The 27,618-nt window shown below is 37.2% G+C and overlaps 4 protein-coding genes across 4 annotated transcripts; 1 reads left to right on the top strand and 3 right to left on the bottom strand.

Moving 5' to 3' along the window:
- Positions 1–5,213: 5,213 nt before the first annotated feature.
- Positions 5,214–6,955, bottom strand: LOC126676569 (short chain aldehyde dehydrogenase 1-like). The gene is made up of 2 exons (XM_050370798.2): positions 6,847–6,955; positions 5,214–6,471 (listed from the first exon to the last, which is right to left on the bottom strand). Exons 1-2 carry the CDS (start codon positions 6,882–6,884, stop codon positions 5,664–5,666), a joined length of 846 nt encoding a protein of 281 aa, XP_050226755.1. The 5' UTR covers positions 6,885–6,955; the 3' UTR covers positions 5,214–5,663.
- A 5,397-nt stretch (positions 6,956–12,352) lies between these two features.
- Positions 12,353–13,795, top strand: LOC126678439 (uncharacterized). The gene has a single exon (XM_050373336.1). The coding sequence runs from the start codon at positions 12,353–12,355 to the stop codon at positions 13,793–13,795; it is 1,443 nt and encodes a 480-aa protein (XP_050229293.1).
- Positions 13,796–20,142: 6,347 nt separating this feature from the next.
- LOC126678438 (short chain aldehyde dehydrogenase 1-like) lies at positions 20,143–21,294 on the bottom strand. The gene is made up of 2 exons (XM_056105504.1): positions 21,124–21,294; positions 20,143–21,050 (listed from the first exon to the last, which is right to left on the bottom strand). Exons 1-2 carry the CDS (start codon positions 21,292–21,294, stop codon positions 20,226–20,228), a joined length of 996 nt encoding a protein of 331 aa, XP_055961479.1. The 3' UTR covers positions 20,143–20,225.
- Positions 21,295–22,551: 1,257 nt separating this feature from the next.
- LOC126678824 (short chain aldehyde dehydrogenase 1-like) lies at positions 22,552–23,653 on the bottom strand. The gene is made up of 2 exons (XM_050373730.2): positions 23,515–23,653; positions 22,552–23,421 (listed from the first exon to the last, which is right to left on the bottom strand). The coding sequence occupies exons 1-2, from the start codon at positions 23,541–23,543 to the stop codon at positions 22,605–22,607; spliced, it is 846 nt and encodes a 281-aa protein (XP_050229687.1). The 5' UTR covers positions 23,544–23,653; the 3' UTR covers positions 22,552–22,604.
- Positions 23,654–27,618: the final 3,965 nt, after the last annotated feature.

Genomic DNA, 27,618 nt, shown 5'->3' with positions numbered 1-27,618 from the left:
CCCTAATACCATCTTTATTCAAACTCCCATCTCTGACTCTCTTACTGATAAATCTTCCACGGCCCGTGATGGACCAAGTCTAGGGCAGCTCCCAGTCCGGCATAGGCTGAAAGTTCTGGCTAGACAGAATCTTCAATCTCAAAACTCTGTGATTAGTGGCTCTATTCCTCTTTCCAACAGAGATGAAACCACTACTATTCAAGTGCTGCGAAGGAAAACAATGAAGTTTTACTCAAGCGTAAGGGTGAAGAGATGGACATCCAAATGGTCAAAAAGAAGTGTTTACTCCCATTATCCAAACCGGTGGAGGGCGCCAGCCAGAGTGGGCCCCAAAAGGATATATGAAGACCCTTGTGTGGAATTGTCAGGGTGTGGGGAACCCTCTGACAGTTCATAACCTTCAAGGGATTGTGAAATCCCATTCTCCGAGTTTAATTTTTCTTGTCGAAACTAAGAATAGGACCGAAAAAGTGGAACTGATTTTCCGAAAATGCGGCTTTAGAGAGTTCAAATGCGTTGATCCTTTGGCCTCTCGGGTGGCATAGCGCTCACTTGGAATTCCACATGTAGTGTTAGTTTAGTTTGTTTTCAGCATTTTTTCCTTCATTGTATGGTAGTTAGTGAGGATAACAATGTAACCTGGAACTTTAAGTTTATCTAAGCGTTTCCTCCTACGACCGTTTGCAACAATTTAATTTTATTGTCAATTACATTAATGGTCTATCTGGAGGCATTGTTATTGGTGGTGATTTTAACTGCATTAGCAGCAGAGAAGAGAAAATTGGAGGTCTCCCTTACAGCTTGAATCGTATGGAGAATTTCCAAAAATTTCTTTGTGATGCTAAGATGCAAGATTTGGGTTTTTCTGGAGCGCTGTTTACCTGGAATAATAGGCGGGGTGGTTCAGAAAACATCCAGATGAGATTGGATCGGTGTGTGGCTAATTCCGAATGGCTGAATACTTTTCCCAATAGCACCATTTCCCACCTGCAGGAATTGGGTTCCGATCATCGGCCTCTTATTCTGGATACATCTCCTTTGACCCATAAGAGTCGTAGCCGGTTCATCTTCGATCACCGATGGGGCACTAATCCTGAAGCAAAAAGGATTATAACCGAAGCCTGGAATGCAGAACTGCCATTGGATTCAAGATATAACAACAACAATAAGGAGATGAATCTTATCCAATCTAAGATTAAAATTTGCCGAAACACTTTGTTTGGCTGGTCCAAATCCAAAATATCAAATGCCAGACTTCTCATGAAATCTCTCCATGACCAGATTACTGATCTCCACTCAAAAGGGTTTGCCATTTTTGCGAACGAAATCAAGGCGCTAGAGGCTGATCTCTCTAAAGAAGTCCTTCGTGAAGAGCAATTTTGGTATCAGAAATCCCGTATCAATTGGCTCCGCTTGGGCGACCGAAATACTTCGTATTTCCACTCAAAAGTTGTTGAAAGGAGGCGGACCAATAGCATAAAGCAGCTTCAGGATAAAGATGGAACTATGTGTACAACTCAGATGCAAATGGTGGCTATTGCTGTTGGGTATTTCAAGGAAATCTACAAAACATCCAACCCGACGAGGATTACAGAAGCTGTTAGGAATGTTCATGGGCGAGTAACCCCAAGGATCAACCAAAGCCTCGTCAGAGCTATTTCTGATTTGGAAATCCGCAAGGCAATGTTTGACATTCACCCGAATAAATCGCCGGGACAAGATGGGATGACGGGGTGTTTTTTTCAAACTAATTGGGAAACGGTGAAGGCGGATGTTTGTTCAGCTGTGAAAGCTTTTTTTGACGGCGCTACCATTCCAACCGCTTTGAACCATACCACCATCACACTTATTCCGAAAGTTAAGAACCCAACAAACATGGCTGCCCTTCGACCCATAAGCCTTTGCCCCGTTTTCTATAAAATCATAGCGAGAGTTCTAACAAACCGTTTGCAGCCACATATGAGCGAGATTATCAGTGAGCATCAAAGTGCTTTCGTCAAAGGCCGGAACATCTCGGACAACATTTTGTTAGCCCACGAAGTGACGCATCACCTTAAGACTCGAAAAGGTAAATATAAGTTTGAGCTAGCTCTTAAATTAGATATGAGTAAAGCATATGAGAGGATAGAGTGGAATTTCGTCAAACGGGTGATGCGTAAAATGGGTTTTCATAATAAGTGGATTCGATGGATAATGTGCTGCATCTCCTCAGTCACATACTCAGTCACGTTCAACGGAAGCTCCCATGGTTTCATCAAGCCGACCCGAGGGCTTCGCCAAGGCGATCCCTTATCGCCGTTCCTGTTTTTAATTTGTGCGGAGAGTTTCTCCTCGCTGCTTCTTCAGGCAGAAATAGAAAATAGCATATCGGGAGTCAGGATCGCTAGACGCAGCCCACAAATCTCCCACCTCCTTTTCGCCGATGATTCGCTCCTCTTTTTTCAAGCCACATCGCAACAAGCTCAGGTGATTACCAATATTTTATCCTTGTATTATGAAGCCTCGGGACAAGAGATCAATAGAGAAAAATCATCGATTCTCTTCAGCCGAAATACTCCTCTTTTGGTTCGGCAACAGCTCTTGTTTGATTTACAAGTTCATAACTATGGAGGGCAAGATAAATATTTGGGGTTACCGGCTCTTGTTAACAAGTCTAAAATGGAGACTTTCAAAGAAATTACTTGTAAAGTGAGACACAAAGTCAATGGATGGCAAGGCAGCCTATTGTCAAATGGAGGCCGAGAAATTCTTATCAAAAGTATCGCCCTAGCCGTACCGGTATTCACTATGTCTTGTTTCCTCTTACCTAAAGGAATCCATAAGGAAATTAATTCGATCATCTCGAATTTTTGGTGGGGTCGAAAACGTACCGAACGTCGAATGCATTGGGTTTCTTGGTCTAGAATGTGCCAACCAAAGGAAAAGGGCGGAATGGGTTTTCGAGATCTTGAAATTTCAATTTAGCGTTGTTAGCAAAGCAAGGTTGGCGATTCATTAATCAACCTGAGTCACTTATAAGTAGAGTCTTCAAAGGGAAATATTTTCCTCATGAATCTTTTATCAGTGCAAAATCGCACTCTAATAGTTCATGGGCTTGGCATAGTATTTTGAAGGGGCGAACAGTGCTTACGAGGGGCATTCGATGGCAACCCCGATCGGGCGAACAAATTTTTGTATTAAATGATCCATGGCTCCCTGGAGTATACCCCTTCAGAGTCTCTCCTCAAACCTCAATACCATCTACTATTAGAACGGTTTCTGATTTGGTTAAGGAAAATTCGAAAACTTGGAATGAAGAGCTTATTACCTCCATTTTTACTCCAGAGGATGCTAAGGCCATTCTTTCTATGCCTATGAGTATTACTAGAGCCCAAGATAAACTGATTTGGGATCATACCAAGTCAGGAGTTTTTTTTAGTGAAATCGGCTTATCATTTATCCTTCGCTGACAATGCAGGCGGTCAATTGAACTTCGGGGTTGTCAACCAACCGAATGCTGAAACAGTAAAATGGAAGGTCCTGTGGAAGATGAAGGTCCCTCCTAATCTGAAATGTTTTTTGTGGAAGGCTATCAACAATGGTCTAGCGGTTAATAGCAATATATCTAAAAGGATCCCCACAGTCTCTGCCCTCTGCCCTCGCTGTTGTGCTTCTGAATCAGTAAATCATGTTTTTTGCTCATGTCCCTTTGCTGAATCAGTTTGGTTAGGGTCTCCCATTATTCATGTTTTACAGGACAGCTCATATACTTCATTTCAAGCCCTCTGGCAGCAACTCCTTGCTCTCCAGTTAAGCATGGAAGAGTTGGACTCCATTCTCTCTAAAGCTGCTTGGATAACCTGGGCACTTTGGCTGGCGAGAAACAATTTAACGTTCAGAAACGAGGATAGTGATCCTATGCAGGTCCTCCAAACTGCGAATAAATTGTTCCAAGAGTGTACCGAAGCACTGGCTTTGGAACAACGAAATGAAAGAGCAGTTATTCTGGAGGCCCAATGGCAACCTCCCCCGTCTACTTCGCTCAAAATTAATTTCGACGGGGCATTTCATAAAGGGTCAAACTCAGGGGCGGGGGCCTGTGTGGTGAGAAATTCGCTGGGCAGACCTTTAGCATCTTTTGCCCGCCGGTTCAGTCATGTTAGCTCTCCTGCGCTGGTGGAAGCGTTTGTGTTTCGTGAAGCCATTCTGCTAGCCCAAAGGCTACAAATCCAGAGTGTGGTGTTTGAAGGCGATGCGAAAGCGATATCGAGGCAATGTCGGGTAAAACTACTGTAGACGCAGCTTGTGAAGTTGTATTACAGGATTGTAGAGTCTTATGTCAAAGTTTGAGTCTAGTTTCGTTTAATTTCATTAGACGTTCTGGCAATTGGGTGGCTGATTATCTAGCCAAAAAATCCCTTAGAGATGTAGATTTTTGTGGTAATACTCTAGCACATATGGTGTGGCTAGAGTCGAGACTTTTGTAGTCGATGTTTTCGTAATGAAATATAATCTTTTCGGTAAAAAAAAAAAAACCTAATTATCCAACCGAAACAAAACATTCCTACCCTTGTTGATTTTCAACCTAACATTTTGCAACAAACAATTTCAAGAAGCATCTAAAAAAACAAAAAGTTTGAATACCTCTTCAAATGAAAAAAAGGCGATGTGTCTCTCGAGGTGAGCAAAAATCGAATCGAACCGAAAAAATAAATCGAACCAAACTAAAAAAACCGAACCGAAGAAAAATGTGGTTAATATTGAGTAATTTGGTATAAAATTAATAGAAATCACGATTTTCAGTTCTGATTTGGTTTTGAAGCTCGGTTAGCCGAACCGAAAATCGAAATATTAAAAGAGACTATTTTAGTCATTTACATGGCATGCTATTTTTGACAAATTAACTTACAAATTAAGGGGGCAAATCGCCAATTGAAGAAGCTATTAACTTACAAATTGAGAGGACAAATTGTCAAAATGGGGCAAATAGTCCATAATCACCAAATTCATATATTGATTTACACACAAAGTTAATTTACATGTTAATTGTCCATTATTTACAAGTTGGGCATTTTGCCACTTAAGTCGAACCAATTCACCAAACGCCCTGGTGCTTCTCAAAAGACTGTCTGTTTCGCTACTTGTTAACAGAATTCAAGAAGACCAAAAGACATTCAAATTAAAAATAATATATCTAGCTCAAGGTGGTTAAAGTTTTTTTTGCTAGTTTCATCTGGATTGTAATTTTTTTGCCTTGTTTATTCTTTTATCTCAGAAAAAAAAACTACAAAAATATTTAGCCCCAATAAAGGTAGAACTAGAAATAAGTACAAGGTAAAGGTATCAGTTATATCTAGAATCAAAAAAATCTAACTTTTTCTCTTTGGTAAGCCCATTCGGTTTTTAAGGTTTCGTCCTGAGTAATCCGAATCTGACCCGCATTGTGCATCTGACATGGTGGGTAAGTCTGCCAGTGAAAATTTTCTGCATTCACAAGGACTCGAATCCGATACCTTGCTTAAGCGATATCAAATCGCTTACCACTTGGACCAACTCCCATTGGTTAAAAAAAAGCTAACTTGCTAATTCATTGAGGCAACCAAATTTATTTGAAAACAAGCAGCACAAAAGCATGGAATTACAACGTCTGATTACCATAAATTACTTACACTTACTCACAAAGCTCAAGAAGCATGAAAGTTTTTCATAGCTATCTCAAATGAAGGATTGGTGAGACTAAAACCGCCATCAACCACCAGATTCAATCCACTCACATATTTAGATTCATCACTTACCAAATAAATAGCTGCCTCTGCTATATCTTCTGCTTCCAACATCACCCCTTTCAAATTTGCTGATTCCGACACCAATTCTTCGATTTTCTCCTTCTCCGTCTCCATTAATCCCAACGCTGTCTTCGCTAATGGAGTTACAACTGCGAACGGGGAGATACAGTTCACCCTTATCCCATATTGCCCTAATTCTACACACAAGTTTTTTGCCAAGCCAATCACTGCATGTTTCGATACAACATATGGATGCGGAGTCTTCAAACAGGTTACGGCAGCGACACTTGAAGTAAACAGAATGCAGCCTTTTTTCGCAGGAATCATCACTCTGGCGGCGTGTTTGGCCGCCAAGAAAGAACCAAACGTATTAACATTAAGAACGGTTCTGAAATCTTCATTATCTGTCGCTAAAATGGTGCCGTCTGACTTCCCCATAATGCCAGCGTTGCTGAACATGATATCTAGCTTTCCGTACTTGGAGACCGCCAAATCGACAGCGTTTTGGACATCCGAATCAGACGTGACATCACAGTGGATATAAGAGATTGTTTCGTCTGAACCGATTTGTTTACAAAGAGATTGGCCAAGTTCATCTTGGATATCGGCGATCACTACTTTGGCTCCTTGTTTCACAAATTGTCTCGCGCAACACTCGCCAATGCCGCTTGCTCCACCGGTTATTACAGCCACTCTGCCTTCGAGTCTAAAAAAAATATAATTAAAACACTTAAAACAGTCTTTTTATATAATTTATTCTGGTATACTTTACTATAACTTATATTGTAGTTTGGTTATCAATATCATATTAAACTATAACCTCATGTCAATAAAAAAAATATTAGTCATTGACATAAAAAATTTAAATTGAGTTTTGGTAAGTTATGTGTGTAATAAAATATATAAGAAAATTTGATATCAATAATTAACAACTAATAGCTATATTACATAATTTAATAAGAATTTCATAAAATTTCATAAAATAAATTTATCAAAATGACATAGACACAAATTACAGGAATGTTCAGAATCAGTTACCCTCTTTTGTTTTGTAAATCCAACTAAAAGCCATTTTAGTTACCTGTTGGTGGCTGAGCTTGCTGCAGAATTTGAACTCATTTTATTAATTTATTTGATAGGATAGAAAGATTCAAGAGTAGGAAAGTGAATGTTATTGCTTTATTGAGCAATTATGAATACGGACTATATCTGGATCGGCACATGCTACGTGGAAGCAAGATGTTCATTCATTATTTAAATAATTTATATACTTACTTTCATAAGCCTAATTACTTAAAAAAACTCCACCTTATAATATTTATTCGTTTATCCCGGACCTAAAAAAAAGTTCATTTGTACCCTTTTTTTGATTTTTCATTTTCGTCTCTGCCTAAAGAGCTAATTTTACCTCTTTTCATTTGGAAAAATATTCAAAATGATCCTTTATAAATAGCTTATATTCTAATTAAACATTAATATTATTAATCATTTATAATGTTTTCATCTTTTAATTAATTTAATTGTCAAAAATTTAAATTTTAGGATAGAGATGAAAACGAAAAATCAAAAAAAGGGTACAAATGAACTTTTTCCTACGTGAGGGTATAAATTAAAAAATGTTACAAGGTGTTTTTTTTAAGTAATTAGGCCTACTTTCATATCATTTACTATTAAAATCAATTTAAAATATATTTTTTAAAAATTAATACATTAATTTAAATTAAATATGTATTTACAGAATCATATATTTTTAATACGTCCAAAAGAAAAACATATGATGTTAACAAGTGTTCGCCTAGAAATAATTACTGACTTGAATCTTTAAATATATAATCGGGATCGGTTTGAAATTTGATATTTTGACAAAACTTGTGAAAAGATTTACGCAGAGCTTCTTTGGATAACAAGTTAGCCTATTAAGCTAACTGTGATTAATCTGAAAGTTAAGAAACTAAGGCGAAAATAATATCAAAAATACATCTAAGTTAATACAATCTAAGAATTGCGCGATAAAAGCATCGAACCTGGTTTATAATTGATTGGAGAGAGAACAAATACAATAATTTTTCTGAGTTATTTATAACTCTACAAAATAAAAATCTTAAACTAAGTTCAACTCATATGTTCCTAAGAAGAAAAGTCTTAATGAATTCTAAACACTTATTGGATATGTATTACTAAGCTAAATGACTTTTTCTGGGTCTTGCACCCTAAATAAGCCTACTCAATCTTCTAAGCTCTATTTTTTGAACCGGTGTAAATAATGCTCCTAACAAGTTGTTTCTGTCGGCCTTAAACGTTATTGGCTCCATGTCAAGCCCTCCAATTGTATACATCTATTGACCTTTCGGTATCCACATTTCCACGTTACCGAATGAACTGTCACCAACCTATCCCACAATGCAACGCACCGACATCATGGGCTCAAAATTTGCTTTATTAAGGAAATTACAAATCATTTCTTCATTATCCTAATCTTCTGCGATCTACAATATTTTCTCTCCCCACCTCTTTGTAGTTACACTTTCTGTTAAGTATTCCCACTTTATTATTCGCCTTTCTTTTTACTTGTCTGTCTCAACGGGCGATTGTTTATTTTTCTGCTTCAATGGCTGCTCAAAACGCTGATCTCCCCGCTAAGGTAACCGCTAAAATTAAAGACATTCGTTCTTCTGCCCCATCCACCGAATTAAAGGTACTCTCCTATGATGAGAACGAACAGATATGTGTAGGTCCGATAATAACATCGCCCACTGAACTGTGTGAAGCAGCTATTCCTTTCCACAACGAGGCACCATCACGTTTCTCATAACCTCATTAGTCATCTATCTGGGTTGATGCCACCTTCAGGAATTGGCTGATTGAGCACACCGGTTTTCAAGAATGGGTCATTTTGGTTATTTTTGGAAAGCTGTGGGAACTTATGACCTCATTGCTCTATGTCATGATAGTCGCCCTATCTCCAAGCACTGCATCATGGTAGCATCCCTTTTTTGGTCGAGCGTTGTTAACTGCTTCTGTTTCAGATTTGGCCCTATGACGGTCACCTTGTTGGCCGCTCTCATGTTCAACATATCACACCTAATATCAAGGCCACGATTCCAAAGTTTACTTTGACCAAGTCTTAGAGAAACTATGGACCTTATGTTAAACTCTTCAAGGCCGACGCCGCCATTCCTAATTATTAAGAACATGTAGCCTTTTTGGCATTCTTCGTGGCGAAGTATACGTGGTATGCACGACATCTTTCAGGGTGACCAAAGAATGTTTTTTGTTAGCCTCAGTTTAGGCCGAGGGGAGACGTTGAAACCTGGGTGAATTCATGTTGGCCTATCTGTACCACGCTTTGAATGACCTCGCCCCATATTAATTTGATTTGAAAGACACCAACTCCACTGTCTCTAAAAGAACCTTCAAATGCCCAGCATGGCTTTTATAGGTTCTGAAATTATGGTTCGCCCTATATTCTCCGAAGCTGTTCACCGCGGTCCTCCGATCAAGGCATAATTTTTGGCATATCCCTTATGCTAATCATAAGTGATACGCAAAGTATTAAAATTAAGGATACCCATAAAAGCACCTGTTAGGATTATTCCTAGAATTCTAATTAGTTTAGGACTTTAATTTATCCTAATATGTGTTAGATATTGATTATGTCATTATTATGTTTGTGTAGGAAAAGGAAGTCTAAATCCTTTTTGGATTTGAACTCCTTATTCCTTTAACCTATTTAGAACACTATAAATAGACAAGCTCATGGCTTGTATAATTTAAGAGTGTGAGGCAGATTAGTACGACCAAAGCATTATTTGGGTTTATTGTTGGGTTTGGGCATTAGAAAAATCTCTACCGTTCTTTTGTATTCTTCATCTTTTAGTGAATAAAACTCATTCCTTTGCCCGTGGAGTTGTCATTGACGAACCACGTAAATCTTGTGTTTGTTTTTAGTTCGATTCTATATTTTGCCATAAGCTTGATTTCCTAATTTATTTTCTGCTATTCCGCTGCGGCTAATCTCACAACAAGTGGTATCGGAGTGACAGTTCTGATTTGGGATTTATTTAGGAAATTTTCTGATATGGCTATGACAAAATTTGAAATTGAGAAGTTTGATCGCACTAAGAGTTTTGTCTTATGGCAAATCAAGATGCGTGACTGTTTAACACAAGCTCGATTGCGAAAAGCATTACTGGAAAAGGAGAAGCTATTAGAAAAGATGACTGAAGACGAGATTGAAGATTTAGATGAGAGAGCTCTATCTACCATCCGACTATGTTTATCTGATGATATTTTGCGTGAAGTTCTACGCGAAAAATCCGCTTTGGATTTGTGGAAGAAACTTGAAACGCAGTTCTTGAAGAAAAATCTCACCAGTAAACTTGTTGTCAAAAACCGTCTACATATGCTCCATATGGCTGAAGGTACGTCTTTGAAAACACACCTTGGGGAATTCAATTCCATTATAATGGATTTGGAGAGTCTGGATATTAAATATGATGAAGAAGATCTGTCTCTTATGTTGCTTCGTTCATTACCTTCTTATTATAAGCAATTTCGTGAAAATCTAATATTTAATCATGATACGCTTTTTGTTGAGGGAGTTAAATCTGCCCTATTTTCGAAGGAGTTAATGGATAAGGAGCTAATGGGGAATGCTAGTCAGATGTCTGATACCGCCTTTACAATCAGTACTAGCATGAAGACAGATTACGATAACAAGTGTCCGAAACACAAAAACTCTACTTGTAATTATTGCAAAAAGAAGGGGCATCTAAAAATTGATTGTTGGAAAAATCCAAAAAGCAAAAACTACCGAAAGCCTAACGTTCAAGCCAATATTGTTGAAGATGAATCAGATGAGGACCATGAAGATGTGTTAGCAGTTTGGAGTAGAGATTCAGGTTTTAGGGGGAGCCGGTTCTACAACCGGTTTAACCCAGAGAACCGGCTTGGTCCAAAAGTGCAGCATAAATCTATAAGTTCAAAATTTTATGCAGATTCGGGTTGTTCATATCACATTTGTGCCAATTTCAATTGGTTTTCCGACTACAACAGAGTTGATAGTGGAGTTGTAGTTATGGGCAATGGTGGAACTTGCAGAATTTTGGACATTGGGTCAGTCAAGATCAAGATGCATGATGGAAAAGTTAGAACATTCACCGACATTCGACATGTTCCTGAAATGCGTAAGAATCTTATCTCTCTATCTACTTTAGAAATTTGTGGATATGAGTTTTATGGCAGGAATGGGGTTTTGGATATTGTGAAAGATGCTGTGGTGTTATTGAAAGCTCATAGAGTTGGTCGTTTGTATGAGATTGATGGATCAGTTACGACTTCGTCTCTTTCGCCAGATTCTACTGATGACATAGCCAAGATCAAGGCCAACAAATTCGCAGCTGCGTGCCAATTGGTTGATAAGTTATTTGATTTATCTATTGTGTCATTTTGCAAGTTCAAGACGTTCTTGGGCTTGTTTGGAATTTCTCAATTGTAGTAACCTGTTATGGTGAAGTGGAGAAGGTGGAGTTTGGTTGTCATTCTAATTTATTGAAGATGCAAGAGAATTCTAGTCAAGGGGGAGATTGTTAGGATTATTCCTAGAATTCTAATTAGTTTAGAACTTTAATTTATCCTAATATGTGTTAGATGTTGATTATGTCATTATTAGGTTTGTGTAGAAAAAGGAAGTCTAAATCCTTTTTGGATTTGAACTCCTTATTCCTTTAACCTATTTAGAACACTATAAATAGACAAGCTCATGGCTTGTATAATTTAAGAGTGTGAGGCAGATTAGTACGACCAAAGCATTATTTGGGTTTATTCTTGGGTTTGGGCATTAGAAAAATCTCTACCGTTCTTTTGTATTCATCATCTTTTAGTGAATAAAACTCATTCCTTTGCCCGTGGAGTTGTCATTGACGAACCACGTAAATCTTGTGTTTGTTTTTAGTTCGATTCTATATTTTGCCATAAGCTTGATTTCCTAATTTATTTTCTGCTATTCCGCTGCGGCTAATCTCACAACAGCACCTCTTATTCCAAGAACGAAATGATAATGAATTGCATTCAAAATGTTGTTTGAATTTCCATCCAAAATTCAAATTTGTATGGAGTTCTCTCCCTATTTGACATGCATGTTTGGGACACCCTTGTTTTTACACCGTTTGTCAAATTCTTAGTACGTCAAACATTTTAGTTTCATCTAATAATTAAGATTTATGTCTTTGTCATGCTAGTTCTATGAGTAAAAGCCACAAATTGTCATTTCAAGTTTCTAATTATGATTCCTAAAGTCTCTTAGATTTTTTTTTATATTTGGGAACCCCCTCCTGTTAATTCAGTCGATGAAAATATATATTTTATTTTGTCTAGAGACTATTAACAAGCATTCTTGGATTTATTTTCTTTAATAGAAATATGATATCTAAATGCCTTATTAAATTTTGTATGATTATTGAGAAGTTTTCTGGTCGACCCATAAAAATGTTCTAATATCAGCTGGTTAATGAAAATGGAATTATTCATTCTAGTTCCTATTCAAAATCTCCAAAGTACAGAGAAAGCGGAACATAAATTATTTACTAATGGAGGAAATTCTCTCTGAACCTGTCGAATCTGCTTTTCTAAAAGAAGATGGTCGCGAACCTTTGGAGGAGGATCGATCGACGAAGAAGGCGAAATTTAGAGAAGATTGTGGAGTAGAATATGCCCCTGCCTGTGGTATGTCTTTTAAGGACAAAGTTATGCAATCGGAAAAAGAAAGAGTGGAGTCGATTTCTGGTAGTATGGAGGAGTTGGTTATTCTTGATGAGGATGTGTCTACTACCGTAGAAGAGGGCTTGAAAGGGATTAATTTCTCTAATAGAGTGAAAGAGGAGTTGTCGAAACCATGGCGCAAAACTGTGGTGGTTAAACTTCTAGGAAGACCTATTAGTTTCAGGAATTTCTGTAATCGTTTGGAATCTATGTGGAATTTTACACAGGGTTTCGATGTTATTGATTTAGAGAATGATTTCTTCTTGGTGAAATTGAGGAGTGGATGCGATGTTGTGGCTGTTTTGACTGGAGGACCTTGGGTGATGTTAGGGCATTACCTTTCGGTTCAGATGTGGAATGAAGAATTCAACTGTTCGATGGGTTGTGTTCATTCGATTCAGGCATGGATCAGATTACCAGGGATGCCTATTCATTACTATAACAAGAAAGTTCTCAGATTTATCGGACAAATGGTGGGCAAAGTAGTTAAAATTGACTATTGCACAGAGCTAGCGGAGAGGGGAAAATTTGCCAGAATTGCTGTCGAGATTGATCTAACTAAGCCTCTAGTTGCTCAATTCAGGATTGATGGGAGGTTGCAGAAAGTTGAATATGAGTGTTTGCCAAGAATTTGCTTCAACTGTGGCAAATTTGGCCATGTTAAAGATAGTTGCCCGGAAATTATTAAACTAGATCCACATAAGGTTGCTGATTATGCCCGAGCTAGAGATGAAGCAGCCGGCATTGTAGTAACCGGAGACCAGGCAGAAGTTCAGGTCCAAGCTAGAAAGGAAAACAATTCGAGCTATGGTCCCTGGATGATGGTTGGAAGGAAGGGCAGGAATATTCCTCATCGAAATAGGGCTAGCCATGGGAATAATTTGAAAACAGGTACAGATATGGCAGGATCTAGATTCCAAATTTTGGAAGGAGAAGATAAGGAAGAAATCACAGAATCTGCTAAGAATCCCGTGATAGGGGATGTTGCCGTTGAATCAGTTAAGAGTTTTGTGACTAGGAAGACTATGAAAGGAAAGGGTCAAGAAAATTCCAACCCTAATATTTTAAAGGAGGCATCTGTTAATCATGCAGTAATAGACAATCATACCCCCAGTAATACGAAAGCCCATGTAACCCATGTCACGCAAAAAGAAAGGCCCAAGAACATTTCTAACCCAGAATCTCACCGGTTTATCGTGACTCAAGCTGCAACTTCCCTGAACCCAGAAAATCATTCGATGTCTCTATCTCCTACAAACCTTCAAGCATAGCGTCATCTTCGTCTCATCCTTCTGCTGATATGGAGATGAACATAGGAGTGCAGGACATGGAGGTAGCCGAGTTTGATCCTGGACCTCCAAATATTATGAACACGCTAACTAATGATCAGAATAACACAGTTCCTCATAATATTGTGACTAATGTCTCGGACATTGAGATGTGGGATAATACCACTGATGTTGGTGTTAATAAAGGAGGAGTTGGAGGGTCCAGCAGAATCTTAGCTTCTAAAAGTAACTCTAGCATATGAGTTTATTTGTTTTTAGTTTATCCCTCTGCTTATTTTTTAATGATTGACAATCATAAAATAATGGTGTGGAACGTTCAAGGGGCTGGGTCGAAAGCATTCAGGAGAGTCTTCATGAATTTTTGCAAGAAGTACAAGGTGGATATTGTGGGTATTGTTGAGCCTAGAGTTAGTGGTGACAAAGCAGATGAGTTCATAAAGTTGAGTGGTTTTTCAAACTCTCACAGAGTTGAAGCTACGGGTTTCTCAGGAGGGATCTGGGTCCTCTGGAAGGCAGGTGTCTCTTTAACTGTATTAGAGAATAATAAGCATTTTGTTCACTTGAGAGTTGATGGAAGGGGTTATGGTTTTTCTCTTACAATTGTTTATGCTAGTCCTAATCCTTATCTTAGGAAGCACGTTTGGGAGGACTTATCTATTCTTGCTAATTCCATTAGAGAGCCGTGGGTGATTGGAGGCGACTTCAATGCAGCGCTTTCAGATAATGAGAAGAAAGGAGGAGCAGCTGGAGTCCCTGGCAGCTGTAAGTTTTTTAATAGCTGGTTTGATAAATTTAAAATAGTGGATATGGGATTTATGGGGTCCAAATTCACTTGGAAGAGAGGTAACTTGTGGAAGAGATTGGACCGGTTTCTTTGTAATGAAAATTGGAGTACTAAGTTCGCTAATTTCTATGTGAAGCACCTCCCTCGGATCCAATCTGATCATAATCCGATATTGCTTCAGTTTAGTAAACACAACGATGTTCGCTCCTCGCCCAAACCTTTCAGGTTTCTTGCTGCTTGGGTCGGGAATAATCAGTTTCAGGGTTTGGTTAAAAGCAATTGGGAGTCTCCTTCTACTTTTGTTCAGTGTGTTAATCGTTTTTCCGTCGAGGTTACGCATTGGAATTACCATGATTTTGGCAATATCTTCAGGAGGAAGAGTGAGTTGTTGGCCCATATTGGAGGTATTCAGAAAACGCGTTAGGTGTTCTATTCTAAAAAGCTTGATGAGCTTGAAGATAGTCTGCAAAAGGAGTTGGATGAAACCCTCCTTCAAGAAGAACTTTTATGGCTTCAAAAGTCAAGGAGTGACTGGATTATTGATGGTGATAGGAATACCCATTTCTTCCACCAAAGAGTTAAACAGCGGAGACGCTTTAACAAAATTACTGCCTTGAAAGACAGCAACGGTAATGTAGTGGATGATCAAAGGGAGCTGAAGTCGATGGCCAACGCATTTTTTATTAATCTGTTCACTAAATCCACTGATGTGGATATTAGTTTACAGAATATTGTGAATTTCCCCGACATTGAGCCGAATGAGCTGGCTGTTTTGGCTGAAGATATATCGGAAGAGGAGATAAGAAAAGCGCTATGGGATATGAAGCCGTTGAAAGCTCCGGGATTGGATGGTCTTCACGCCCTTTTTTATCAAAGCCAGTGGAGTATTGTTAGATACAAGTTGGTAGAGTTTATCAAAGGTATCTTTAAGGGCAGCCCTGTCCCAGAAGAGGTCAACAACACTCTTATTACTTTGATTCCAAAGTGTGAGAATCCGGATTCTCTGAAGATGTTTCGTCCGATCAGTTTATGTAATGTTTCCTACAAGATTATTACAAAGTTGATTGCGAATAGACTTAAGAGAATTATGCCTTCTATCATAGGTCCGCAGCAGACGAGTTTCGTGTCAGGGCGCAACATAACAGACAATATTATTTTAGCTCAGGAAGCAATTCATACCATGAGAAAGAAGAAAGGGAGAAAAGGATATATGGCCATAAAAATCGACCTAGAGAAAGCTTATGATAAGATCTCTTGGAATTTTTTACATGAGACTTTGATTTTGGTGGGGATTCCAGAGTGTCTTATTCACGTTATTATGCAATGTGTTACCGGTGCAAATCTTAGTATCATGTGGAACGGTGCTCCTCTGCCGTCCTTTAAACCTTCCTGTGGGCTCAGACAAGGTGATCCGTTATCGCCGTACCTTTTTGTTCTTTGCGTGGAGAGACTTGCTCACATTATTGGCCATGAAGTTAGTAAGAAGAATTTGAGGCCGTTGATTATGGGAAAATTCTGCCCGCTTTTGTCCCACTTGTTTTTTGCGGATGATATTTTACTCTTCTCTGAAGCCTCCAATGATCGAGCTGAAGTTGTGAAGACTGTTTTGTTGGAGTTTTGTGGCGCGTCTGGACAGAGAGTTAGCAACGATAAGACTCGTGTGTTTTTCTCGCCTAATATTCCTTCCAGTACAGGTTGCATGTTAGCTAATAAGATGGGGTTTACGAAAACCCTTGATTTGGGGAAATATTTGGGTATGGAGTTGTTTCATGGCAAAGTTAAGAAGACCCATTTTAGAAGTTTGATGGAACGGATTAGTCAGAGATTCACTCATTGGAAAGCCAAATCTTTGTCGATGGCAGGTCGTTCTTGCCTTGTGAAATCTGTGATTACTGCCATGCCGGCTTATGCTATGCAGACTATGGCGGTTCCTCTTGGTTTGTGTGATAAAATTGAGAGCAACTGCAGACAATTCCTTTGGGGTTCTGATGGAGGGGATAGAAGAATTAATCTAGTGAAGTGGGAGTCGGTGTGCCAGCCGAAAGCGTATGGTGGATTAGGTCACAAGAACTTGGGAGCCATGAATCTGGCGATGCTCATGAAAGTTGGGTGGAATATTATCGTTAACCAAGACAAGTTTTGGGTTAAAATTCTAAGGGGCAAATACAAGTTCTGTTTAGAGGATTTCAATTCTTTACTTAACAGTAGAGGAACATCCCATCTTTGGCTTGCTTTGCGCAAAGTTTGGGACAAGCTTTTGCTAGGTGTTCGCTGGGCTTTGGGTGACGGAAAGAAAATCAGATTTTGGCTCGATCCATGGCTGGGGGATAATGTTATTCTTGAGCAAGTGGCGATTAATCAAATCCCGGAGTATGAGTTGCACTGCACAGTTAGTTTTTACGTGAAGGATAATAGTGATTGGGATTGGAACAAATTCTCCCATTTATTGCCGTATGATACTATGTGTTTGATTGCGAATATGTGCCTTCCGAACGATGTTGTTGGGAGTGATTTCATTTACTGGGGTCTCTCGGCGTCGGGTTTATTCACTACCAAGTCCGCTTATGAGTTGATTGAAAAATCTAAATGGACAGATTCGAATGAGTCCTGGAAAATGGTGTGGAATTGGAATGGTCCTGATCGTATCAAGCATTTCTTTTGGCTAGCTGTTCATGAGAAGCTACTCACCAACGTTGAAAGAAAAAGGAGACGTCTGACTGAAGTTTCTATATGTTCTCGCTGTGGTGAAGCGGATGAAGATTGCTGCCATGTTTTGCGGGACTGTTGGGTCATAAAACATCTTTGGTACAGGTTTGTTAGGCCAGAGGATAGGAGTGAATTTTTCAGCGGTACCTTTAAGGATTGGATGCGTATAAATCTTGCAGGTAATCCACGTTTAATTCATAATACCAATTGGAGTAGATTGTTTGGTGTTATCATATGGAAGATTTGGAGCTGGAGAAATCAAGTGGTGATAGGAGAATTGTGCATTAATGTGTCGCAGGTTTGGGCTGAGGTAAATGCTAAGTTGAGTTATATTAGCTTGGCCACTAAAAGTTCTTGTTCTGGTAATTATGTTGCAATGAGTAGAGTGGAGAGGATGATTGGGTGGAGATGTCCGCCTCATTTATGGACAAAGATCAACACAGATGGGTCTTTTGATCCGAGTTCTGGTTTAGCCCGAGCTGGTGGCATTGCGAGAAATGAGTTGGGGCAATGGTTGGGAAGTTTCTCGATGTCTATTGGTAAAGATTCGGTTTTAGGTGCTGAATTTAAAGGGGCTTATCAAGGGCTGCTAATGGGTTGGAAGCTTGGTGTTAGAAGAGTCATTCTGGAAATAGATAACAAGATGGTTGTGGATAAAATCAACAGCTCGACAAGTGCAGCGCAATACTCGAATCTTCTGTTTGCTATTCGAGCCTTAATCAATAGGAACTGGGAAGTTAAGGTAGTGCATGTCTACAGAGAAGCGAATTACGCAGCGGATCATTTAGCATCGATGGAAAGTGGTAATTGGGTGGGGATTTCGCAGCATGACTCTATCCCGAGCAGTCTTTGGCCATGGCTAGTGCATGATCTTCATGGAATAGCCTATAGTAGAAGCGTTGTTGCTTGATTGTTTTTAGGCTTTTGCCTCTTTCCTTGTATCAAAAAAAAAAAAAATCTCCAAAAGTAAAATGGCTCCGCAGAGAAAAAAGATCATAATATTTTAGGAACAAGATTGTTTTTACTTAAACATTCCTAGTTTCTTTTCAGTAATAATGCTTTGACCCTGTAATTTATGTCATTAAAACCGATTTCCAAACACTAGCTAATTAGGCAATGATTCTCCTTTCATTCTAACCTTGATGCTTATTACAATCGCTCAAATAGAGAAAGAATGGAAGTCTGATTTAATAGTTAGAGCCATCATTTTAGTTAATTTTATATTAATTTTGTCTTGATAATTTGTTGATTTTAGTATTGGTAAAAATATTAATAATAATATTAAATTATTATAATATTACAGTGTGACATTTTGTTGTATTGTGTTGATATTCAATTGGTATTTGAGTGTTTTAACACTAGTTTAAAAAACGATATTTTACGTAAAATAAAATAAAAAAATAAATATTAATTGAAACAATGCTAGAAAAATAAAAATTAGCATTAAAAAAGATTTAAAAATTTAAATTAGTTAGTTCATTACATGTTGATTTTTGATTGATTTTGTGTTAATTTTATATTGATTTATTAAAAAAAATCAAAATTAAATATTTGGTAAATAATAAATGCTAATTAATTATAAGTAAAAAATAAAAATAAAAAAAAGAAAAAGTAAAAATTAGTATAAAAAGAAATTTAAGAATTAATATTATCCATTTTATCAAATATTGTTGATATTGTGTTGATATTAGATTGACGAAAAATGTCAACAGTAAAAAAAAATCCAAACAATAAAAAAATAAAAAAAATTGAAAAATTGAAATATATGATAAATATTAAGTGTAGAAATATAATAGTGAAAAAAAATTAGAAGTAATTAAAAAAAACGTTGAAAAATGAGAGTTAGTAGTAAAAATAAAGTTTTTTAAAAAATAATATGAAAAGGAAAAAAAGATAGATACGAAATGTAAAAATTTAAAAGGATTAGTAAAACAACTAAATATTGTAAAAAAAACAACATTTCATATTAAAAGTCTATACAATAAAAAATATATTCATTTTATAAGTTAATGAAATTTCAGTGACCTATAGAGTTTATGACACATATTGTATTAGATGATAGTCACACTTCCATAAAGTTTTAAAGTCAAATTTATTACTCCCTCCGTTTCATAATATTTGTCATTTGAAAATTTCTTTTGGGCCATAATATGAGAAATTCTTAGGTGAACCTAGTTCACCACGTAGGATTATGAACCATCCATTTATCGTGTGACACGTGGCCATAATAAATGTACTAACCAATCAATAAATATCACATTAATTCACATTAAAATGCAAACAATTAATGTGATATTTATTGATTGGTTAGTACATTTATTGTGGCCACGTGTCATATAGTAAATGGATGGTCCATAATCCTACGTGGTGAACTAGGTTCATGCAAGTATTTTTCCCATAATATTTGTCATATTAGAGTTTCAAGAAAGCATTAATTGCTATTTTTTCAAAATTATCCCTAACAATAAATATTTTGTAAGGTTAAAAGAACTAGTCAAACATAAAACAAGTGGTAATTAATATGGACAATTTAATAAATCTATACACAAATCAAGACATATTTATTATTTTCTTAATCCTACATGGCGAACTAGGTTCATGCAAGTATTTCTCCCATAATATTTGTCACATTAGAGTTTCAAGAAAGCATTAATTGCTATTTTTCCAAAATTATCTCGAACAATAAATACTTTGTAAGGTTGAAAGAACTAGACAAACATAAAACAAGTGCTAATTAATATGGACAATTTAGTAAAACTATACACAAATCAAGACATAATTATTATTTTCTTAATTTTTGTGAAATGGCCAAATGCGACAAATATTATGGAGCGGAGGGAGTAGTAAATAAGAAGCATATGGTAGCATGGAATTACAACAAATAACATAGATTCTTAGGTGATATCCTGATTCTCCAATAGCTCAAGAAGTATGCAAGTTTTTCATAGCCATTTCAAAGGCAGGATTAGTGACACTAAAACCTCCATCAACAACAAGATTTATTCCATTCACATACTTAGATTCATCACTTACCAAATAAATAGCTGCCTCTGCTATATCTTCAGCTTCTAACACCGCTTCTTTCAAATTTGATGCATCCGACGCCAATTTTTCGATCTTCTCCTTCTCTACCGCCATTAATCCCATCGATTTCTGCACTAGCGGAGTTACAACTGCGTATGGCGAGATACAATTCACCCGTATGCCATGTTGTCCTAATTCTATACACAGATTTTTTGTCAAACCAATCACTCCATATTTCGATACAACATATGGATGAGCAGAATGCATACAGGTAACCGCGGCGATACTTGCAGTAAACAGAATGCAACCTTTCTTTTCCGGAATCATGACTCTAGCAGCGTGTTTGGCTGCCAAGAACGCGCCAAACATATTGACATTAAAAACCCTTTTGAAATCTTCATTATCGGTAGATAAAATACCGGGCCCTGTTTTTCCTCCCATGCCAGCATTGCTAAACATGATGTCTAGCTTTCCGTACTTGGAGACGGCCAAATCGACAGCGTTTTGGACATCAGAATCCGAGGAAACATCACAGTGAACATAGAAAGTTGTTTCTTCTGAACCAATTTGTTTACAGAGGGATCGGCCAAGTTCATCTTGGATATCAGCGATCACTACTTTGGCTCCTTGTTTCACAAACTGCCTTGCGCAACACTCGCCAATGCCGCTTGCCCCACCGGTGATTATTGCCACTTTTCCTTGTAGCCTGCAAGAAAAAGAAATTAAAATTTTTAATTGGAGTCTTAATTTTTTTTAGAACCAAAGATCATGCTAATTGGTTCAATTAGTAAACTACCTCTTGGTGGTTAAGCTTGCTGTTAAATTTCTGCTCATCTTGATTCAATGATAAGCTGAAGTTAGTACTTAGCCGATGATTAAATGATGGTATATTAAGGAAAGTACATTTGAAAATCTTATTAAAAAGGCAAAATATAGTTTTTACCAAAAAGTATAGATAATTTGCCATTTATGTCTTATAGTAATGTTTTTACCGTTTTTGGGCAGTGTTTATACATGCCAAATTAATATATCCACATGTCATTTCGTAATTGATAAAATAATATAGTATTAATTAGTCCTTCAACTTATAACTAAAATAATTAAATTAACCCACAACCAAAAGAATTTTAAAAACATTTCAAAAAAAATCAGTATAATATATTTTTAGACAAAATAATATTAAACCCACATAATACTTTCTAATGTGGTGCACAAAGAAGGATAAAATTCCAAAACTGATTATTAGTAGAGACGTAACCTTTGCTGAATCTTTTATGTTTGGCTAGTAAAAGGAATTTGGTGATCTTGCAGGAAACAATGATTTCTAATGATCCTATAAGCGAGCAAATGAAAAAAAAAAGAAAGAGAGTATAGCAGCAAGGAGAGGAAGAAGGCAAATCAAAACACCGATGAGGTATGTTGATTGTGTTGATACGATCAATACTAGTCCTATGAATTATTTTTTGGCAAACGGCGAGATTATTGATTCTGATGAGCCGTAGTCACATAAAAAGGAAGTACAAAGTATATTAATTGCCATAAATGAGAAGATGTGTAGTCCTTTGAGAATAAAAATACATGAGATTTGGAAAAGTCGTACCAAACGAATATTTGAAGGAAATCAAATGATCATCAAGGATTTTTAAGTGTTTCACTAAGACGGATTTTATATACTTGTTCTGATCCGACATTTCCTTACTATTCTTTGGAATTTTTTCTGGTTACCAAAGTGTATTTTATTTTGAACTTATTGTATATCCTTACTTGAAGAAGTAATAGCTTAACTGTTTGTAAGTATTTTAGCATTGGAGTTTTTTGTTTCCTATATCTTGTAGCCTTAATATACTAAGAAATTCATCAAAAACGTATTAGAAAAATAAAATTTAAAATAAAATATCTAACTGGAACATGAAAAAAATATTTAGCATCGCATTAGATTTTAACCTTAATATTTTGTGTAAACATTTATTAAGAATTTAAATCATTCACGAATATTTGCATTAAATTCAGTTATAAGAATTGTATAAACAAGAAACGATAGCTAATTAAAATTCCATTTAGAACTTGAGCACATCAGCTAAACTGGTCGAGAGATTGACTGGGTTTTTCGTTGATCAAAACATGGTATGAGCTGAATAATTTGGCTTCTCGAATTAGAAAATGGTTAAGTACCAGTATTCAATTTATTTATTTGAGATCATATAATTAAACTTATTTCGAAACAAGAAGCATCAAATCTCAACTGAGAGCACAATTTCTCAAGTAATACTCCACAGCTCAAGAAGCATACAAGTTTTGCATAGCTATCCCAAATGAAGGATTGGTTACACTAAAACCACCATCAACCACCAGATTCAATCCATTCACATACTTAGACTCATCACTTACCAAATATATAGCCGCCTCGGCTATATCATTTGGTTCTAACACCGCGTCTCTCAAATTTGATGACTCCGACAACAATTTCTCGATCTTCTCCTTAGACTCCTTTTCGACCTCCATTAATCCCATCGGTTTCGTTACTAATGGAGTTACAACTGCATACGGCGAGATACAATTCACCCTTATCCCATATCTCCCTAATTCTACACACAAGTTTTTTGTGAAACCAATCACTGCATGTTTCGAGACAGCATATGGATGAGGAACCTGCATACATGTAACTCCAGCGACACTTGCAGTAAACAGAATACAGCCTTTCTTCGCGGGAATCATGACTTTCGCGGCGTGTTTGGCTGCCAAAAAAGCGCCGAACATATTGATATCAAGAACCCTTTTGAAATCTTCGTTATCTATATCTAGAATACCAGGGCCAGTGTTCCCTCCGATGCCAGCATTGCTAAACATGATGTCTAGCTTTCCGTACTTGGTGACAGCCATATCGACAGCGTTTTGAACGTCCGAATCAGACGTGACATCGCAGTGAATGTAGGAGATTGTGTCATCTGAACCGATTTGTTTGCAAAGAGATTGGCCAAGTTCATCTTGGATATCCGCGATCACTACTTTGACTCCTTGTTTCACAAATTGTCTCGCACAACACTCGCCAATGCCGCTCGCTCCACCGGTTATAACAGCCACTTTGCCCTCTAGCCTGCCATTAATAAACATATTCGCAGTTTTTCCTTTTAAAAATCCGTAAAAATAGTTAAATAAATCATGCGGATTAGTTCTTCGAGTAAATTACCTCTTGGTGTTTGCAGAACTTGTGCTCATCTTGATTCTATAGGATCCCAAGATCAAACAGATGGAAATGAAGAGAAATTAACTACTAAATGGTAAGCAAAATTTAGTGTGTATATACATGTCCCATGGTCCACGATTAAATGATAATTTATTAAAGAAAATAATTATTGTATTTGTATATTCAGTGAAATTAAATTAGCCCAAATTACGACAATTTGTTATTATTAGAAAGAACATTTCCCATAGCTTGATGTGCGAACATCTCTCTGTATGCTGCAAGTGTCAGTTAATTAATTACTTCCTCCGTTCTTTTTTAGTTGTCCATTTAGCCAATTTTATTTGTCTACAAATAGTTGTCCATTTAGTAATTTCATGTGATATTAGCTACTTATCTTTCAAGTTTACCCATCCCTAATAAATGACCCTATGTTTTAATTTAAAAGCATTTATTAACTAATAGGGTTATATTAGTATTTTTCTTTATAAATTAAGACAAAAGAAGCACTATCTTGATATGTGCAATATTGGCTAAATGGACAACTAAAAAAGAACGGAGATAGTACTATAATTCAAATCTATATGTGATATGCTTCTTGATACCGATTATATTTATCGGCCAACTCGGATTTGAACCAAGTCCACCAACCACAAATTGAGGCAGAATAGGTTAGAATACGTAGAGTTATCCAAAGGCTTGATTTTTGAAATTGGTTTAGCACTTGAGCAGCTTAGGGGTGTGCACGGTGACGTTTAAGTTTAGCTTTTTGGTTTCAAATCTCTTATTTCGGTTATTTAAGGCCCAATTGAAAGGCCCAATTGAAAGGCACAAACTGAATTATCGAACCGAACTGAACCGAAATATTTCGGTTATGAACTAATCGATTTTTATAACAAAAAAAGATAATTTAATTTTAATAAATAGAAAATTCGGTTCTTTCAATTTTAGCATAAACCAAACCGAACCGAACCAAAATACCCGATGCACACCCCTAACTATGATAGTTAATGTGTTTTTTTTTTGGAATAATGATTGATTATAAAGCACAACCACAAGAAGTGGCCGGCAATGATCCGAAAGGATCAAATAAAAGAGTCTACAAAATTATCCAAACAACGTAAAACGTCATTTCCAGAATAGGAAAAATGCGGATGAAAGGAAACATAAAATAAAACCGACTTCCTAATGGTCGAAATAACCAACGAGTCTAAAGACATATGAACGCCGTTGAAAATTCTGTTATTCCTCGCTTTCCACAACTCCCAAATACCGAAGAACCAAATAAGACGCCATAATTCTTTGAAAGATTTCCGCGGAATAGAGATCCAAAATCTGTAAAAAATATCAATAGTAGGAGGAGGTACCCAAAGCATGAAACATTTGCTCATAACAGCTCCCCAAAATTGCCAAGCAAATTGGCAATGAAGGAGACTGTGCACAGTAGACTCTGAAGCATTACAAACTGAACAATTTGTATTATCTGAGAACATTAAACCCCTCGCTGCCAAGGATTCATTAGAAGAAATCCGATCTCGAGCTAACAACCAAATAAAGAACTGGATTCTTGGAGGGGTTTTCAAACGCCAAATATGAGGAATGAACGAACCATGGATGATAGCTAGATTACCTGTTGATTTTTGCAGAAGAAGAGAAATGTCACGGCTTCTGAAATGTTGATTTCCTTTCCAACTAAAACCATCCTGCAAGTTGACATTCAAATGAACAAGGCTCGCCCTCTCCAGAAGGTCTGTCAGTAAAGATTGTTCCCCGTTTCTCAAACGACGGTTCCAGCAGAATGTAGCGGCAGCATTCGACGGATGAAGACTGTAAACTGAAGCCGATTTATTCCTAGATAGTTTAAACAATGAGCTGAATTCTGAATGAATAATTGACTCTCCAAGCCATCGGTCTGACCAAAAGGACACAGTCCTGCCATTACCCATAATCACCGAAACATTATCATTGAAAGCTTTCCAAACCCCAGCATTTTGAACACAAACCTTGAGAATTCCTTTCCATAAGTGAGAGAGAAATTTAGGATTAACTAAAGCAAAATCTTGCCAAGAAATCAATCCAGTATTGCTAGCCACAACACTATACCAAAGAGACCCTTGAGATGTTCTAAATTTCCAAAGCCATTTGCATAATAAACTCTGATTCTGGAAACGTAACGGAATTAAATTCAGACCTCCCATATCTAAAGGAAGACACACAGAGCTCCAAGCTACCTTGCATAATCATTTCCCTTTCGGATCACCACACCACAAAAATCGTTTCATGCAACGATCAAGAGAAACAACGATAGATTGAGGAATAACAAAAGAACCCATAAAATAAATAGGCAAACTGTTCAAAACAGCTTTGATAAGGACAAGACGACCAGCTGGATTTAAAAATTTGCCTTTCCATAAAGCAAGCTTAGACGAGAAATTATCAACTACCGGCTGCCAATGAGTAGCGCGAACCGATTTGATAGAGAGCGGAAGACCCAAATAGAAAATAGGAAATTTAGCTACTGAACAGCTAAGAATCTGAGCAGCCTGAATAAGATTGTCGTCCTTAATATTAATTCCCAACAACGAACTCTTATTATAATTGATAGAGAGACCCGAAATAATCTCAAAACAGCGAAGAACTCGTAAAAGATTCTTGATCATAGCCAAATCATTAGGAATAAACAACAAAGTGCCATCCGCGAATTGAAGAATAAAGATTGGATCCTCATAACCGTCAATATGCACCCCATCAAATAAACCTATCCCGATAGCTTGAGAAATAATAGCTTTAAGCCCTTCAAGCGCTATCACAAAAAGCATCGGCGAGAGCGGATCACCTTGCCTGACACCTTTCCCCATTGTAAAATTCTTTGTAGGACTTCCATTAATTAAAACTGACAATTGAGAGGAGTCCAAAAAAGAATGAATCCACTGCAACCATTTAGAATCAAAGTTTAATTATGCAAGCATCTTGAAGATAAAATCCCAGGATATACTATCAAAGGCTTTGCGAAAGTCAATTTTCAGCATAAAAACTTCATCTTTACGACGAGAGGAGAGATGAATAATCTCGGAGGTTATCATGTGACAGTCATGTATACTCCCCCCTTTAATAAAACCAAATTGATTAGCAGAAATAATGTTCGGAAGAAGAGGAGACAGCCTATTAGCCAGAACCTTGGAGAGCAGTTTGAATATTCCATTTATTAGACTGATAGGCCTAAAATCCGCAATATCAGAAGCTCCTTTAAGTTTAGGAATCAAGATCAAAAAAGCTGTATTAATTCCGGGAGGGAATGAAGCCGAATTATGAAAGGTAGAGAAAATATCCAGAATATCCGTTTTCATAAAATTCCAAGCCTTTTTGTAAAAGAAAAAGTTAAAACCATCGGGTCCCGGAGCCTTATTGTCATCCATACTCAAAAGGGTTTGGTGAATTTCCAATTCTGAAAAGACGACTGAAAGGTTGGCAGCCTGAACATCAGAAAGAAGGCGTAGATCTAAGTTAGCCAAACTGAATTCTACTCTTGCCGACTTTTTGAACAGATTTTTGTAGTACAAGAAAACATTTTCCTTGATATCTGAAGGGGAAGAAAATGAAGACTGATTCACAGATATCTCAGAGATCAAGTTCAGACGAGAATGAACCGAAGCAACTGAATGGAAAAATTTTGTGTTCCTGTCTCCCGAAAGGTGCCATGAAGTTCTAGATTTTTGGTGCCAAAGAGATTCGAGTTGTTTTGAAATTACAAAACTATCAGAGTGAAGGGAGGATAACAAACTCGAATCCGCCTCCGAGAGGTCCGAATAATCTGCCAAAGCCTCAAGTCTATGAATATCTTGTTGAACCAATTCCAACATGTTGTTAAGATTACCGAAAACAGAAATATTCCAGCCTTTGATTAACATTCGAAGCTTCCTTAACTTTTCTACTATATTACCATTTTGAGAATCTGAAATATGCAGCCAGGAGTTTGAAACAAAATAAAGAAAATCTCTATGATCCCACAAGGCATTTATCGACTTAAACGGCTTGGGGCCCCAATCAGTAATAACTTCAGAACGAAAAAGTAACGGTACGTGATCAGAAAAATTCCTTGGGAGAGCTGAG

This window comes from Mercurialis annua, linkage group LG4, assembly GCF_937616625.2.
Source record: "Mercurialis annua linkage group LG4, ddMerAnnu1.2, whole genome shotgun sequence".
NCBI classification, from domain to species: Eukaryota; Viridiplantae; Streptophyta; class Magnoliopsida; order Malpighiales; family Euphorbiaceae; genus Mercurialis; species Mercurialis annua.
This window is presented reverse-complemented; position numbering and strand designations above follow the sequence as displayed.